At 45.9% G+C, this 15,823-nt stretch overlaps 4 protein-coding genes across 4 annotated transcripts; 2 read left to right on the top strand and 2 right to left on the bottom strand.

Annotated features, from left to right (window-relative positions):
- Window positions 1-221: 221 nt before the first annotated feature.
- BDB00DRAFT_223398 (uncharacterized protein) lies at window positions 222-6,020 on the top strand. Its single transcript, XM_053116533.1, has 7 exons — window positions 222-426; window positions 529-555; window positions 670-740; window positions 872-1,142; window positions 1,277-1,481; window positions 1,593-2,921; window positions 3,002-6,020. Exons 1-7 carry the CDS (start codon window positions 407-409, stop codon window positions 5,747-5,749), a joined length of 4,671 nt encoding a protein of 1,556 aa, XP_052985475.1. The 5' UTR covers window positions 222-406; the 3' UTR covers window positions 5,750-6,020.
- Window positions 6,021-6,596: 576 nt separating this feature from the next.
- BDB00DRAFT_795848 (glycoside hydrolase superfamily) lies at window positions 6,597-7,530 on the top strand. The gene has a single exon (XM_053121423.1). The coding sequence runs from the start codon at window positions 6,641-6,643 to the stop codon at window positions 7,502-7,504; it is 864 nt and encodes a 287-aa protein (XP_052985474.1). The 5' UTR covers window positions 6,597-6,640; the 3' UTR covers window positions 7,505-7,530.
- Window positions 7,531-7,999: 469 nt separating this feature from the next.
- Window positions 8,000-10,145, bottom strand: BDB00DRAFT_924478 (major facilitator superfamily domain-containing protein; the record flags this gene model as incomplete). The annotated part of the gene is made up of 8 exons (XM_053128773.1): window positions 8,000-8,373; window positions 8,462-8,560; window positions 8,622-8,723; window positions 8,806-9,106; window positions 9,203-9,279; window positions 9,426-9,480; window positions 9,565-9,705; window positions 9,807-10,145. The coding sequence occupies 8 exons, from the start codon at window positions 10,143-10,145 to the stop codon at window positions 8,000-8,002; spliced, it is 1,488 nt and encodes a 495-aa protein (XP_052985473.1).
- Window positions 10,146-10,941: 796 nt separating this feature from the next.
- On the bottom strand, window positions 10,942-15,680 carry BDB00DRAFT_866691 (ABC-2 type transporter-domain-containing protein; the record flags this gene model as incomplete). The annotated part of the gene is made up of 6 exons (XM_053126254.1): window positions 10,942-11,685; window positions 11,764-13,598; window positions 13,676-14,754; window positions 14,838-15,172; window positions 15,257-15,462; window positions 15,554-15,680. 6 exons carry the CDS (start codon window positions 15,678-15,680, stop codon window positions 10,942-10,944), a joined length of 4,326 nt encoding a protein of 1,441 aa, XP_052985472.1.
- Between the last annotated feature and the right edge of the window lie 143 nt (window positions 15,681-15,823).

Here is a 15,823-nt window from a genome sequence, read left to right as displayed (position 1 = left end):
ATAATCGAGGCCTTTGTATATAGAGTATATACCCATAATAGACCCATCGTCCACCTAGCAACCACCTAGCAACCACCCATGACTTCGACTGCCGTGAGGTAATAATACATACATTGCACTGTACCCTCTATCAGCAACCGCAGCAAGCAAGCAACAACAACAAAAACAACAACAACAGCTTCAATACATGGTATTAAAATAAAACTCAACATTGACATGTAGGGTGGGCTTGCGTGTCCGACCATTGACACAGAAAGAGCAGCTCAGCAATTGCAGCGAATGCCTGTCATACATTCCCAACGAACCCCAAATCTTGATTGGCACAGACAAATCCTTCACCTACGATTATGTGTTCGACAGCAGCACTGTCCAAGCCAACGTATATCACAACGCTGCTGCACCATTGATGCAGAAGTTCATGGACGGGTAAAAAAAATATACTAACATGGCTGTCCCTAACTCTCTCCAATTATATGCGTGCGTCCTGACTTGTTTGTTTTTATATCATCTTCTTGGTCTCCTGTTTAGTTTCAATGCAACCATTCTAGCTTACGGGTAAGCACCATCACTATCATATCTCATACCCCCCCCCACTCCGTCCATCTATTTGACTATGAGTGTCAGCCATGTTCGAAGCTTAATGAAAAAGAAACGCTGAATCTTTTCTAGTCAAACCGGATCGGGCAAGACGTATAGTATGGGAACCGGTTTAGAGAACACCAACGACCCCGAAAATGAAGGTCCGCCACCAATGACACAAAAAATAATAAGGAATTGTATAACCTCAGAATGTGCTATACTGACTGCCCCTTCTCCATTACACATGCCATTGTCGACCTATCATTGCTTTTATACTTTTTTCCTCCTATAGGCATCGTACCTCGCTGCATATTAGAGCTTTTTGAGAAATTACAGGAACGTGCAGATCAAGACCCAGAATACAATTACGAAGTTGCCGTATCGTTCTTGGAGCTGTACAACGAAGAACTGATCGACCTGTTGAATCCGAGCACAGCCCAAAAGCGCAAGAATGGCAATTCCGTTGGTTCCACAGAGATTTCTATCCGTGAAGACATTGCCGGTAACATCTACTGGAGCGGCGTCAGGGAGGAGCCTTGTGCTGGCCCTGAAGAATTGCTAGGGTAAATATTGCCCTACTCTCTCTCTTTTTCTCTTCACTGTCGCGTTTCGACAGATCTTTTTGGTGGCTAATAAGGATGGTCCAAATCTTCTTCTCCTCATTCTTAACCCCATTCCCCTGAATTGGCTGATATAGTTTACTGGCCAGAGGCTCCTTGTGCCGCACAACTGGATCCACCGAAATGAACACAGTGTCCTCCCGTTCGCATGCAATTTTCTCCGTCATTCTCAAGCAGACCCAACCAGCCGGAGGCGATGAGGAGAACGGGGGCAACGGCAACAAGTCTCCCCAAACACTCACTAGCAAGTTCCACTTTGTCGACTTGGCTGGTTCTGAGCGGGTATGTTGAAAATGGGAATAATAACATCATTAATGATCAGATATAGTAAGCTCACCCAAATTTATGCATTTCATGATCGTCCGCAACGCAACTGTCGCTATCTATTACTAGCTAAATCGCACAAAAGCACAAGGCGACCGTGCTAAAGAAGGCATTGCCATCAACTCTGGCCTGCTGGCACTGGGAAACGTCATCTCAGCCCTTGGTGACGATACGCGGCGGGCTACGCATATCCCTTACAGAGATTCTAAGCTTACTAGACTGCTCCAAGATTCATTGGGCGGCAACAGCCAAACTTTGATGCTTGCCTGCGTTTCACCAGCAGACAGCAATTTCATGGAAACGCTCAACACACTCAAATACGCCAATCGTGCTCGCAACATTAAGAACCGTGTTACTGTCAACCAAGACTTCGCCGGTAGCTCCATTGAAGTCAATCAGCTTCGATCGCTTGTTGCCCGCCTCCGCATGGAAATACAGTCTCTGCGTGCAGAAGGTGCTGGAGACACATATGCAGGCAGCATTCAACGCGACGAAGAAGTACGAGCATTACGCAGCGAAGTGACCCGTCTACGTGACCGTATCGACGACATGAGCACCAGCATGATTCAAGTGACGAGCGAACGCGACACACTTCTTATGGAGCGTGAGCTTGGAGAATTTGTCGGTAACAGCGATGAAAACGACGATGGCTCTCCCCGACCCATCAGCGACAACGCCGAAAAGAGCCAAAAGCTGCAGACACATCCCATCATTGCCCAATATCAAAAGACGATCCAGGATTTGAACAACGAATTAGCCGATACACGCGATCGACTCGTATTTCTAGAAAGCGTCAAGCCTGCCATGCAAGCGATGGCGTTAGCAAAACAACAAGCCAGCTTTTCGGGATCAATTTCCTGTAGTAGTAATCGACCACGTGCTGAGCCCAGTGCGTCAAATAGCCAGAGACGTAAGCGCCATCGACGTCGACGCGGTGGCCGCATGAGCGCCACTTCCAGCAGTACAACCACGACAGTGCGTCCAGCCAAGGTTGCCTCGCGACAGCGTTACACCCGCACCGCCAATAAGCCATCCACCTCAACTGCCACGAGCTATCCTGAGCCAGACATTCCTGAATTCGAAGAAGACGAAGGTTTCGTCAATGACCAGGACGAAGACATCCGTCAAGAGGTCAAGGACAGCATCGCCAAAGCACGCGACGAGATACGCAAGGGTATGGAGGTCCTCGAGCTCGTCAAGCCTCTAGATGACACTGCCAAGGCTTGGGAAGAAGAGCTCGAGGCATTTGAAGAAGAAGAACGACGTATTCACGGTAACGACATGCATCGTGCCCATTCGGATGAAGGCACATTCTCAGCAACCCCGTCGCCTGTTGGTAACGAGAACGGTGGTCATTTCCGTACCGATAGCGAACTCTTGGACGAAATCGAGACGCTGGTATGTATAATATTCATTGTTGGCTCCAAACTACAAAGTATATACTCACTCATTCTGACATTTCTGAAATCTACATTTAGGCGGTGCCATCGTGGGAGGATCCGGAGAAAGCAAAACAGCAATCCGACGTAGCATCGACGACGGACCATTCGTTCGATAGCAACAATAGCACCAGCAAGGCCATGCTCATTTTGCAAGAAAACAGCAAACATAATCCACAGATGGTGCGCATGCTCCATCAGATCCAGTCAGACATCAAGGTGAAGGAGAAGCTTGTGTCCCATCTTGAAAAGTCAGAGACCGAATATGCGTTTATGCGACGCAAGTTTGACGACAAGATCACACACCTTCAAGCACAACTTGCCGAGCTGCAACGCGAGCGTGATGCTGCCTTGATGCGCACCAAGAGCCGCTTCGTCTCAACCAAGTCGGACATGGCTGTTCAGATGAAGGAGAAGCAGCAGCTGATCGACATTCGTCATGCCTACGAAGCAAAAACGAAGACCTTGCTCTCGGAAATCCAAGAATTGCGGCGCAAGTATTCTCAGACCACAATGACAATGCAGGCCACACGCAACCAGAACGAAACGCTGCTCCGATCACTGCGTGTCAATGTCGAAACCCTGCAGGTCGAAAAGAAGCGCATGGTCAAGCGAATGAAGGCAGAAGCCGAGCGTGTACGCGAACAAATGTCTTCCCAAGAACGCAGAATCCACCAGCTGCAACGACAGCAGGCAGAAGCCAACATGGCCAAGCGTCGACTGGAGCGTGAGCACGAAAACCAAAAAGTGATGCTCAAGAAGCGTAATGAGGAGATCTTAATCAACCACAACCAACTCAAGCAAATGACCAATGTACTGAAGAAGGCGGTGCGCGAGGGTGGCATCCTGGACGAGCGTCTTTTGGGCAGGGTTTCGCACATTGTCGGTGGTAGTTTCGCTATTGTCGCTCGTGGTGGTCTTGGCTTCGGCAATCGTCGCATACGCAAGAAGGTGAACCCCATCCCTGTTCAAGTCCGTTCCACACGCAAGAAGGAGCTACTGGACAAGGCCTTATGCCAGTTTATCCAAGGCAAGCAGGCGGTAGTTGAGATGGAACAGCTGCTTGTACGCCGCGAACGACTTGCTAGCGAGAAACTGGATTTGCTTGAGGAGCGCAAGCACATTTATCTCGCCGAAAAGGAGAACGCCGATGCAACAGGCGAGCCTATGGACACGATGGCCATTGAACTCATGGATGAGCGTATCGACTTGATGTCTGCAGAGATTTCTTATCTATCTGCGCGTATCCGTGCTCTGCAATCTGAAGCAGCCGGCGAATCACTCGAGGACGAAATGGGAAATGCAGGCAGTGCCATCGCCGCCGCACGAACAGAGAAGCACGTCACCTTTGCCGACGAAATCATCACCAACCCAGCACCAACCGATGAATGGGCAGACATGGATGCATTCGAAGAGCAATTCAGCGTCCCAAGTAATGCGGCACCTGAGATGGCTTACGATATCACCGTCAAGCTGCTCAAGTCACTCGAGGCCGACGAGTGCAAACGTATCGCCGAATCATTGGTGGAGGATATCATGGATCTGCGCATGAGCGAATGCAACCGTCAGGTGACGCAGCAGAACCTTGAGAAGACAGTGATGGACCTGCGGCGTACATTGATCGTCATGAAGCGTGCTGCTATTGCTACGACAGTGGAGAACGAGCGTCGCATCCGCAAGCTCGAAGAACGATCTAGCCCTGATGCCGAAGCGCGAGGAGCGTCTCCCATTGATGCCAAGATTGAAGAATATATTAATGGCGGCAACACCATCTTTGACAAGATTTACGAGGATGGTCTTCGTGGCATGATCGCCACCCCTGAACCGGACATTGAATTGACAGCCGTGGGCGGCAATGGCGCGGACTCCTCGGGGTCATCCGTTGCCTCCACCTCCTTCATTGCCGACGACATCTTGATGCCAAGCACAGCTAGCACCGTAGAAGAATCGCCATCGTCTCCACAGAAATCACCCACGCTGGGATGCAGCAAACCACCACAGCCTCTCAAATCGATGGTTGACAAGCGTAGTCCGGGTCGCGATACAACACCATCACCGGATCGATTCTACAACATGATCCAGAAACGGCTGTCATGGCAGCAGCGAGCGGGAGGTTCCGAGTCACCCGTCCCGATCACCATGATCAGTCCAGCTGAATTTGCACGATACGCTACTGACCGCGACTCCTCTACTTCTTCCATTCGAAGCAGCCATCTTCGTCGTTCATCAGTGCAGTCTGACTACTCGTCGTCACAATCTGCGAATTCGTGGAACAACACAGTGTCGTCGGCAAGCTCACAGCAGCAGCAACAACAACAGCGCAAACGAGCATACACACTCAACAACCTTCAGCAGCAACAGCAACAGCAGCAGCAGCAGCAGCCACAGCAGCCTCGACACCGAGCGTCACTTCGAGAGCTGTCACTGGTCGGCTCGGCAGCGGGACCCATTCCTAACGGACGGGAAACTGCTGAAGTAAATGACATGGTGCAACACCCTCCTCCGCTTCCGCCGTCATCGCCGCTAGCCAATTACTCTTCCATCCAGCGCCAATACAAGCGTCAAACCATGCCTAGTTTGTCGACGCTGGAACGTCCGACCACGCCCGCTAACAATGTGTTTGACCGACTCTCGCAAACACCAACCAGAGCTTCGCGTGCCAAGATGTCTTACCAACGTCACAGCAGCGGCAGTGTCGACGAACTGAGACGACGATGGGATAGTATGGAACAGCAACAGGAGCAACAGGAGCAGCAATCTGAACGAGTGGCCAGTCCGTTCTACTGATGATGTTGATAACGATATACCCCTCCCTTCTGCTTTCCTTATTTATCTACTATTTTCAAAAAGAAAAAGAACCCTCTGATTGCTCCAGTCACCTTCTCCTTCACCTTTTTGCCGCACTCATGTCCATATATCCGAACGTTACCCTCTTCCCCCATATTCTACAATTGTACAGTAACTCTTCTCTTTTTCGCTTGCAGTATTATTATAATAAAGAGTTTTTTATTTATTTATTATTGTTATTATCGTGAAACAAATATCAGGGTGCTTTGTGTTGCAATGATGATTATTTTGGAACTGGACCTAGCATGAGCGATTACTTTGGAACAATGACACTAGCTTATTTGGCCGTGTTCCAGATCAATGGGACTAGATCAGAAACTAATTGCGAAACAGTCACTCGGTTACAGAAAAGAAGTGCGGCACAGAGAGCAGTATGTCATGTAGTCTACATAGCCATAGCCATTGTCCTAAATGAAGCTAATCCTAACAGCGTTAATAGACTGAACGCCAGTGCACTGACCATCTTTTTGTACAGCATCAATGTTTACAGTTGATGATCCAGCCTGCTGGGTGACACTAAAAGTAAAGTGGGGTGCGGGATCGCCCAGAAATTTGTCTGAAACAATTTGACGTCTTCCGCTTCCAAATTCGCTGGAGCAGAAAAAGTAACGGAGGAAGAAAGATCTGGACCTTGATGGGCAGTGAGACATGGCGAATAGCAATGAGTGCCTTTAAATCAGCAATTAGAAGGTTCAGGTGTTAGTCTGGGTAACCCAATCTTGGATGAGAAAAAAAGTTTATAAAAGCCCACGTTTGCGTCGTTCTTCTTTTCTCCTCATCATCATCCTTTCCTTTTGCTGCAGGCTCAGCTTTACCAATACATCCCTCACCATGCAATTTTCACTCGCTCTTCTCGCTTCGCTCCTTATTGCCGGACTGGTTCAGGCACTTCCCACCAAACGCGACGCTGGTAGTCTCTGGGGCATCACATACACAGCCAAGGGTTCTGACGGATCCTGCCACAGCGCCGAGCAGGTCTCGGAATCCATCAAGCGCTTCAAGGACAACGGCATTATGAACATCCGTACCTACTCACAAGAATGCGACCAACTCCCCAACATTTTGAACGCTATCCAAGAAAACGGCGGCGATATGAAGGTTTTGGCGGCGATCTGGATTGGCGGCGATAACGATGACAGCGAAGTCTCCAACCTCGAAAAGGCATTGGAAGGCGCCAACAAGAACTTGATCTCTGGCATTGCCGTTGGTAACGAAGCTGTCCATGCTGGTCTTATGGATGCCTCTTCCGTCGCCTCCAGGATCAAGGAAATCAAGCAAAAGTTTGGCGAGTACAAGGTTGGCACCGTCGAAACGGCCGCTGGTTTCAGCAGCGACATGATCGATGCTTCGGATATCGTCTGGGTCAACATTCACCCCTTTTTCGGTGGCGTTTCCGCTGACGAAGCTGTCCAGAACTTGCAGCAACAGCTCAGCAGCTTCAAGGGCAAGGCTAGTGGCAAGGACATTGTGATCGGCGAGGTCGGCTGGCCGTCCGAAGGCGACACTAATGGTGACGCTAAGCCTGGTACCGACGAAATGTCCACGGTGGTCAAGGCTTTGATGAATAGCGACATCAAATACTACTACTTTGAATCCCACGACAGCAAGTGGAAGGGTGGCGGTGCTTACAATATCGAGCCTCATTGGGGCATTGTTGACCAGAACGGAAAGTCCAAGATCTCTGAATATCAATAAGTCAGAACATGAATAAAATTTCTATATCCCTTTGCTACTATCAAAAAAAATTCCACTTGTTGAGACGTATCGACTGTTCTCCATGTTACTAAGACAAAAGCATCAGATCCAGATACTTGAAATTTAAATAAGATGGCTTATTTAGGTTGTGTACATACCTCTTGAATTGAAATAGTATAGGCACTTTAGTAAAGAGCCCTTCTTTTCATTATGTAAACAACTTCAGTAGCGAAATAGCACACAGTTTGATATCACAATTTGGGAGATCATAGCATGATTCTAATTGGACGATAAGAACGATGCTACCTTGCACTAATTCTTAATAAAAGCTTCCATCCCACTAAGTAGATGACAATCAAGTACTGGTACTACCATACATTGACATTTTTAGATTGTATAGTTCGTATAATGATCTTTATCTGTACTACTTTTCTGAGATAGCAACGATAACACCTTCCTCATTTTAAAGGTGCACATAAACAATACTGGGAATGGTTATAACTTTCTCGATATTTCCTCTTGAAAAACATCCTTTTTTTCTGAGTCGCCTTGATGGCCCGCAATCCCTAAAGACAAGTTACTCAGCGTTGTACTAGGTTTTTCAAAAGACTTTTCCTTAGATCGCTCTTGTTGTTCTTTCTGCCAAGCAATTGCTTCAGACCGCCCCATGCGACCCATGAACAGAAACGCGAGAATCATAATAGCACCGGCCAATCCAGCTTGAATTATCAATGCCTTGTATAGATTGTTTGGCGGATTGCCACGGGGATCCCGGACAGCATCCATTACTACCACAAGAATAAAACCAAATACTTGAGCGCCTTGCCAGAGAATCGAACTGGTCGTTGCTTCTGATACGGGGTAGGATGCTAGTTTATGAATCGTACAAGAATTATGTAACATATCATATTATTAGACATCTCTTTATACCAATGTCGGTCTTCCGTAGCGACTTACTCTCACTACCGAGTTCAATCACTACTGGGACCAGAAATGACAGAAAGAACTGGTTGATAGCCATGACAAATAAAATGGCAGCATATGAATCTTTGCGTACTAGAATATAATAAGTCAGTAAAGAAAAAAGAATATTTTTGTGGGGCATGAATATACTTACTGATAAAAATAAGTCCAACGTCGCTCACTAGCACCATGGGAGCAATCAGTTTTAAGAAGAGTTTGTGCTGTTTTGTCTTATCCAGAACGGGTCCAGCGACAGCTACAAAGAGTTCCCAACTCTATGTAAGTACTTTTTTTACGCTGTTATTATGTAACTAGTAATATTAATAGCCAGCACTTACAGCAACCAAGCGTGCCTGCAAAAAAGGCGATTGCATTTAGTTGCCCAGCATCAGTATCGCTATATCCATATGGCGAAATCATTTGAGTAAATATAGTTCCAAATGCTATACTGAGGCCGACGTTTAAGCTGTGAATTACAAAGAGAATCCAAAAATTGTAGTTTCGTGCAAGTAGCTTTAATCCAGCGAAAAAGGATGGTCGGTCTTGATTTTGGACAAATGAAGGAGGCGTTGGAGGTTTAGCAGGCATAAACACCAGAGGCACAAAGGCAACCACGGCAATAACTGTCACTATCAATAACTATTTTTTGGTTGCAGTGACATCATAGTGTGAGTATATCTTTCGTCTTCTCGTTTTGCTGTGCGATCGATGTTATCTTCATAAATATGGACGTACGGTCATCGGGATCTGCTCGAGCTGCGATGTAGTAGCTGGGATCATGAACATGCCCAAAATAGCTCCATAGTTCGACGCTGTTGTGTATTACAATAACATGATGATGATAATGCAATGTTGATGAGTAAGTATATTAAATACTTATGAGTATGATCAAATGGTATGTTTGTTGCTGTAGCTCTTTTTTTTACTCCCCGTTGTAACTTATCGATTATCACTTTACCTACAAACATTCCTGCTGTTGCTCGCATGCTCTCTGTAAACCAGGTGGATGCAACCTAGAATACAAACAAATAAATTAAACATCAAATACTGCCCTGTGTCTGTAATTGTGTGGCTACTAATATATGCTATTTATCTACCATCGTCATAATGTTTAATGAAAGCGGTGATGCTGCAGACCCAATAACTTGACCAACCATCACCAGTGGAAATGAACGTAGTTTACTGGATATAAATCGGATGGCTGATCCAGCAGCACATAGAAAGCCAGCAAGGATAAGCTATACAATTGTAAACGGCAAAAAAAAGGGGGGGAAGGAGAAATTATTAGCATTTACTCGGTGAACTTAACGATGCTTCTAAGGTGAAGGAAGGCACTCACCGATCGCTTGACACCCAATCGTTCAAAGAGCCAACCAGTAAAAAAGCTGAGCACAACGTATACTAGGCATTGTACATTGGCCAACCAATTGACACCTGTCAGCGAGACTGAGAAGAATTCTGCGGTAAGGTTTGGGACAACACTAAAAGTAAATTGGAATACCGCCACGGCAGTGCGAAGCAGTACCAGGAAAAAGAGAACCATCCATGCTTGTGGATAGGTTTTTAGCGGAGGTGGGTCAACATCGACGACAGTTTGTGTGCATGATCCGGTATCTTCTTCCTCGCAGTCTTGACGACACTTTCTCTGTGAGAATGCAGTATTAATATCGCTTAGCATGTGTATCGGTTACTAGTAATACTAGTAGGCGAAATACTTTTTAAACTAGGGTTTACGAAAGAGTAAGAAGACAAAAGAAAAGTAGTGATAATATCGGCCAAAATAAGGAACTGTTTTCTATTTGTCGACGGATGGGACCTGCTACTATGTGGGTCTCGGGTTTCTAGTCTTGGTTTAAATTGAAATCTGAAGAAAAACAAACATTTGGTAATAAGGCTAGTATAACAAGAACAAACTGAAGGATTCAGTCAATGTTTGTATTGATTTCAAATTGATCTATCTAACACTCCTTAGGTATATTAAGTCGGTTGCTTAAACGCAGTAGGAGAACAGAAAAATTTATGCACATCATACTGTCATTTAAGACAAAGGATGAAAGTAGATATCAAAATAATGGCTTTATGCAATATCAGTGTTCTATAATGTATGCCATACTTGCATTATTTTTTAAACAGTATGAAATATTTATTTAGAACACGATATTTAAAACGCTGCACGATTAAACTTCAATCAGAGACCGTAAAATGACTGTAAGTCATATCTGTCCTTGCGGTTTGTGAGTGTTGAAAATGGGATTGTTTGATTTTTAAGTCTAAAACGTTTTATTGCGCTATAATATAGCAACGTACATAGTAATGAGGGATTATAGATTCAATGCAGAGTGTATGTGTGAAGTATTAGCTGTAAAATGCGTAGTAAATATAGATTAAAGGAGAAGGAACAAGAAATACATGAACAAATATGCAGAATATGGCCTGAAAAAGCAAAATGGAGAAAGATAGAGAGAATGAACTATTTATCGTCTTCCCTTTCTTTTCAAGAAGCAAAGACCCAAAAAGACAAGAACATTGAAGGCAAAGTAGCAGATCAAAATTCCCAAATTCCGCCATTTGTTACCAGCATCCCAGTCATACATGGTCGTATAATACTCCTTGCCCGAACTGTACGAGCAGTATTTGCATACATCGGTAGCGTTGCTGTCATCGATGTAACCAGTAGCACCCATTGAAAAGAAGTTGGCAGTATATTCTCCGCATGTCTGGCCAGCGGGAGGCGTGAAGTTGACAAAGTCGGCGTCGTTACAGATAACCAGAAGGTCCTCCAGTTCGTTGACCGCCAGACCTTCGATATAATAATGGAATGGGTCCACCCAGTACATCCATGAGCTCCAGAACTTCGGCATCGAGTCAGGTGTTTGCATCAAACCGGCGAACAGAATTAACATAGAGATGATGACAGGATTGATAACAGAAGCCATGAGTGGATTTTCGGCAGCACCAGCAATGACGAAACCGAGAGTGACAGCCCAGAAAACAAAGAAGACAAGGATAAGATAAAAGTAGCCGCAGGCTTCTGGAGTGTTGACCAAACCAGCCGTCCAGTAGAAACCGCACATGAAGAAGGCACACAGGAACAGGATGTAGGGGATTTCAACCAAGATAGCAGAGAATGCGAAAGGCATCCAGCCATAGAAACGTGACGCGTATTCGCGTCTGAAATAGAGTCTTTCAGTCATGAACTTGGGTTGTGCAAGGATAATCTGGAAAAAATAGCAAGAGAAAATGTTAGCTTTAGGATATTGAGATAATAAAAAAGTTATAGTGAAAAAAAAACATACCAAAATGTTTGCCATAATGAAGGTAGAAAGCAAAACAAAAAGACGGTTCTGCATATCGGAGGTGGTGTAAGACATCTTCCAATAGGTAAAACCGTTGATCAAGGCAGTAAACATCAGAGTAATAAAACGGCCAATGTTGTAATCAGGCGAGCGCCAGTAAGCAAGTGTCATCCGCTTTAGTACAAGCCAAAATTGGAACGAAAAGCCAGTTGCATAGGTGAGCGATTCACGAGTAGGGTTCTTTTCAGCGTGCTGATGGATTCCTTCCAATTCTTCTTCGAGAGCTTGTGCCTGTGCAGAGTTGGCCCAAATATCAGCCCAGTCGCGTGTAGCCTTGCCAGCAGTACCAGCACCGACAACTTCCAGAATGTATTCGGCAGGGTTGGCATCGGAAGAGCAGGTAGGGCCACCGTTGGATTCAAAGTAGTCAATCATGGTACGGGCATCCTCGCCAATTTCACCATAGTAAGCAGTGCGACCACCACGGACCAAAAGCAACAAGTGATCAAAGTGTTCGAACAGAATGGCAGAGGGTTGATGGATGGTACACAAGACGGGCCAACCGGCATCGGCCAACTTGCGGATGAAACGGACAATGTTGTAAGAGCTTTGGGCGTCCAAACCTGAAGTAGGTTCGTCCAAGAAAAGCAGCTTAGGCTTAGCGACAAGTTCCATACCAATCGTGAGACGCTTGCGTTCTTCAACCGAGATACCGACACCGTGGTCGACTTCACCGATCTGGCAATCAGCAATATCTTCCATTTCCAACAGGGTAATGATCTGCTCGACATAGGCATCCTTTTCTTCCTTGGGAACATCGGCATCTTGACGCAGATAAGCAGAGAATTGCATGCCTTCGCGAACAGTGACTGCCGGCTGGTGAATATCCATTTGCTCACAGTAACCAGTGATACGCTCAAAATCAGACATCAGCGCTTCGTTGTTGAGATATACACGACCGTCAACCTTGCCAATGGTCTTTCGCTTGGCCAAAACATCGAGAAGAGTTGTTTTACCAGCACCAGAAGAACCCATGAGAGCAGTTAAATGACCAGGCTTGACGATACCGGAAATATCGTTTAGCAAATGCAATGGTCCACCCTTGAATGGAACTTCGTAGTGGATATGATGCCACGAGAAGGTAGTACCGGTAGCAATACCTCCCATGTTGTTGGTGATATCAGTTTGCTTGCGACGACGCTCGTCTTCTTCTTCGTCCGTACGAGCTTTTGGAGCTTTGCCAGGCAAGTAAAGCTTGGTAAGAGCACCACCCTTATCAGTGTTGATCCATTCCATGGCGGCGGCAGTGCCAAAAGTGAATAACAAGAAGAAACCGACGACAGCGACAAAGTCAGGAGCCCATAAGTGGTTGGGTTCATAGCTCAAAGCAGAGCGCAAGTAGTCATCACCACGGACAAAGTTCTCGCCAGGAGTACCACCCTTCATGGTGCACACCATATGAGCCCAATCGTCATAGCCAGGACCATAGGGTACAGCGTTGCCGATACCATCGCAAGAGTAAACTTGACCCTGCATTTCGTTGATCAGGAGAGCCTTGTAGCCATATGCGAGAGGGTTAATCCAGTAAATCCAGAAAAGCCATGGGTGCATAGAGTTGTAGGGAATCACATAACCGGTGTATGTAACCAAAGAAATGAGAATAACGCCAGAGATTTGGGTAGCGAGGAAGAAACTGGATGTAATAGCACCAAAGAATCGGAACAAACCATTCATCATCATGTTGATGAAGAATAGGGTGATGAAAAAGGTAAAGAATCGTCCAGCATCAAGGTTAAGACCCATCATGAAGTATGAGCAAATTTCAAAGAGCAAAACTATAAAAATCGGGCATTTGTTTTAGCATCATATTACCGTATATAATCCACGGGCATGCATTAGAATGTACATTTACCTTGGACAACAGCATAGGGAACATCTAAAATCACTTGTGCAATGTAGAAAGCTGAAGGTTGGAACATGGCAAAGTGCTTTTGCTTGGATAACACAGGTCGACCCATCAAGAAGTTGACCAATTCGGTTTGCGAGATGAAAGAGTTGAACAGCAAAGCAAAGAACAAGGCACCACCACGAGAGAATGCACCGATACCGGTCAACGGAATATTGAAGAAACACGATGCAGTGATGAGACCTTGAATAAGAATGGTACCGTAACGAGAGATAAGAGCAGGGTAATCCTTAATCAGAAGATGATATTGACGGATGGTAAGTGCGATGACTTGCTGCCAGAAGGACGCGGTGTAAGGTGCACTCTTGAGGGCACGCTTTTGATGTTCTTCATTGACAGCCTCCTTGAAAAGGTCACCAGGCTTTTCTTGAGCGACTTGTTGCTCGAAGGCTTGCAGTTCAGCCATCATACGTTGGTGGATTTCAGACTGATAGTAAATAGCCTGGAAATCAGATGCATGCTGTGGGGCTGTTTTCTCAAAACCGGGCTTGATCTCTCGTTCCAAAGGGTTGCAGAGACCAGTTAGGAAATCAGGAATCGATTTACGAGGGGGGCAGTAAAATCCGAGATCTTCAAAGTAAGCCTTTGCTTCTGTGACAGGACCAAAGTAGATGCAGTAACCGTCGTCGAGCAGCATGACCTTGTCGAACAAGCTAAAAATGCTGTTGGATGCTTGGTATAACGTGGAAACAGTCGTCTTCTTGAATACATCGGTCATGATACGGAGGGAACGAACGTAATCAAGGGCAGATGCAGCATCAAGACCACGGGTAGAACAATCCCAGCAGTTGATCGAGCTTTGGGTGGTCATAACTTCGGCAATAGATAGACGCTTGCGTTCACCACCAGAAAGACCACGGACGAAAGCGTTACCGACCATGGTGTTCATTTGCTTGGTGAGACCCAGCATGTTACCAAGGAGGTAGATGATCTTCTCAACGAAATCATTCTTGGTTTCATCCGGAAGACGAGCACCAGGAGTTTTACAGCGTAAAGCAAACTGCAAGGTCTGGCGTGTAGAGAGCCTGAAAATCAAGTGAATCTCTGTTAGCAAAATCATGCCTGAGTTTGATCTGTTAATATTCATAGATATGGCTTGATAACATACGTGGGGTAATGCTGATCTTCTTCTTCGTTGTAGATGACTTGACCACGATAAAATTTGGAAAATGTTCTGGGATCGATGCCGCCATAGCTGACTTCACCATCGATATCAGTATAGGATCCGCGCACATTGGCTAAAACCTTGAGCAAACTAGTACAGCCAGCGCCTGGACGGCCAAGGACCAATAACATTTCACCGTCTTTGCAAAAGCCACTGATACCCCGCAGGATAGTCTTCTTGGTGGTGTTGGTTCCGATGCCAAAAAATTTCCAGAACTGTACAGCGGCTAAAAGACCACTTGCCACAGTGGGAACAACGTGAGCGCCAGCACCAAGGCCCTATATTTAAGGAGTATTTATTTGATAAGGAAGAAGAGATTGACAGATCAGGCATGACAGCGTAGCAGTAGCACTAAAACTCACCTTGACGGTCAAGTCCTTAAAAATAACACCTAAATGCTTCGGCTTGTGCCCAACTTGTGCAGCATCATTCTGCATTCCGTTTAAAAATTCATCAAGGTTGAACTCTTCTGAAGCAACGGCACCTTCTTCGACCTTGCTTGCATGCGTCGATTTACGGCTGACCCGGGAGAGTTCACGCTTCAGATCTTCGTATTCATTAACGGCAGCTGTACAGAAAGACCAGCGGATGGTTAGTTTCTCTTGGTTTATATATATCATACAGAATCGACAAACAGGGAATTAAAAAGTGCTGCATACCATCAATATCGACTTGGTTTGCATCAGGTTCACCGAACGATCCTTTGGTGCCAATGGGCTCGAGAATAGTATCCGCAGATGCCCGGTCGTCGTGTGACGGTTGAACTTCTGTCTTCTCTTGGTCCATCGAAGAAAAAGTATAAACGAGGCACTAATTCAGGGATCCGTGCTTCTGCTGGTCTTTTATAAGATTTTTTTCTTTGCTTCGCTATTCGAACGGAGCTACTGCCCGGGCTCATCATGTTTGAGGCAAACGGAGATCAACTACGT

The sequence above is a fragment of the Zychaea mexicana genome (assembly GCF_025766255.1).
Source record: "Zychaea mexicana strain RSA 1403 chromosome Unknown BDB00scaffold_2, whole genome shotgun sequence".
Lineage (NCBI taxonomy): Eukaryota > Fungi > Mucoromycota > Mucoromycetes > Mucorales > Lichtheimiaceae > Zychaea > Zychaea mexicana.
This window is presented reverse-complemented; position numbering and strand designations above follow the sequence as displayed.

What these genes read in the sequence shown, in the direction of transcription:
- BDB00DRAFT_223398 (XM_053116533.1), top strand. Translation starts at nt 407, where the DNA reads ATGCAGAAGTTCATGGACGG. An exon ending in GGCCCTGAAGAATTGCTAGG is followed by an intron (nt 1,143 to 1,276) that starts GTAAATATTGCC and finishes TGGCTGATATAG; the next exon opens with TTTACTGGCCAGAGGCTCCT. An exon ending in ACTTGGCTGGTTCTGAGCGG is followed by an intron (nt 1,482 to 1,592) that starts GTATGTTGAAAA and finishes ATCTATTACTAG; the next exon opens with CTAAATCGCACAAAAGCACA.
- BDB00DRAFT_795848 (XM_053121423.1), top strand. Translation starts at nt 6,641, where the DNA reads ATGCAATTTTCACTCGCTCTTCTCGCTTCGCTCCTTATTGCCGGACTG.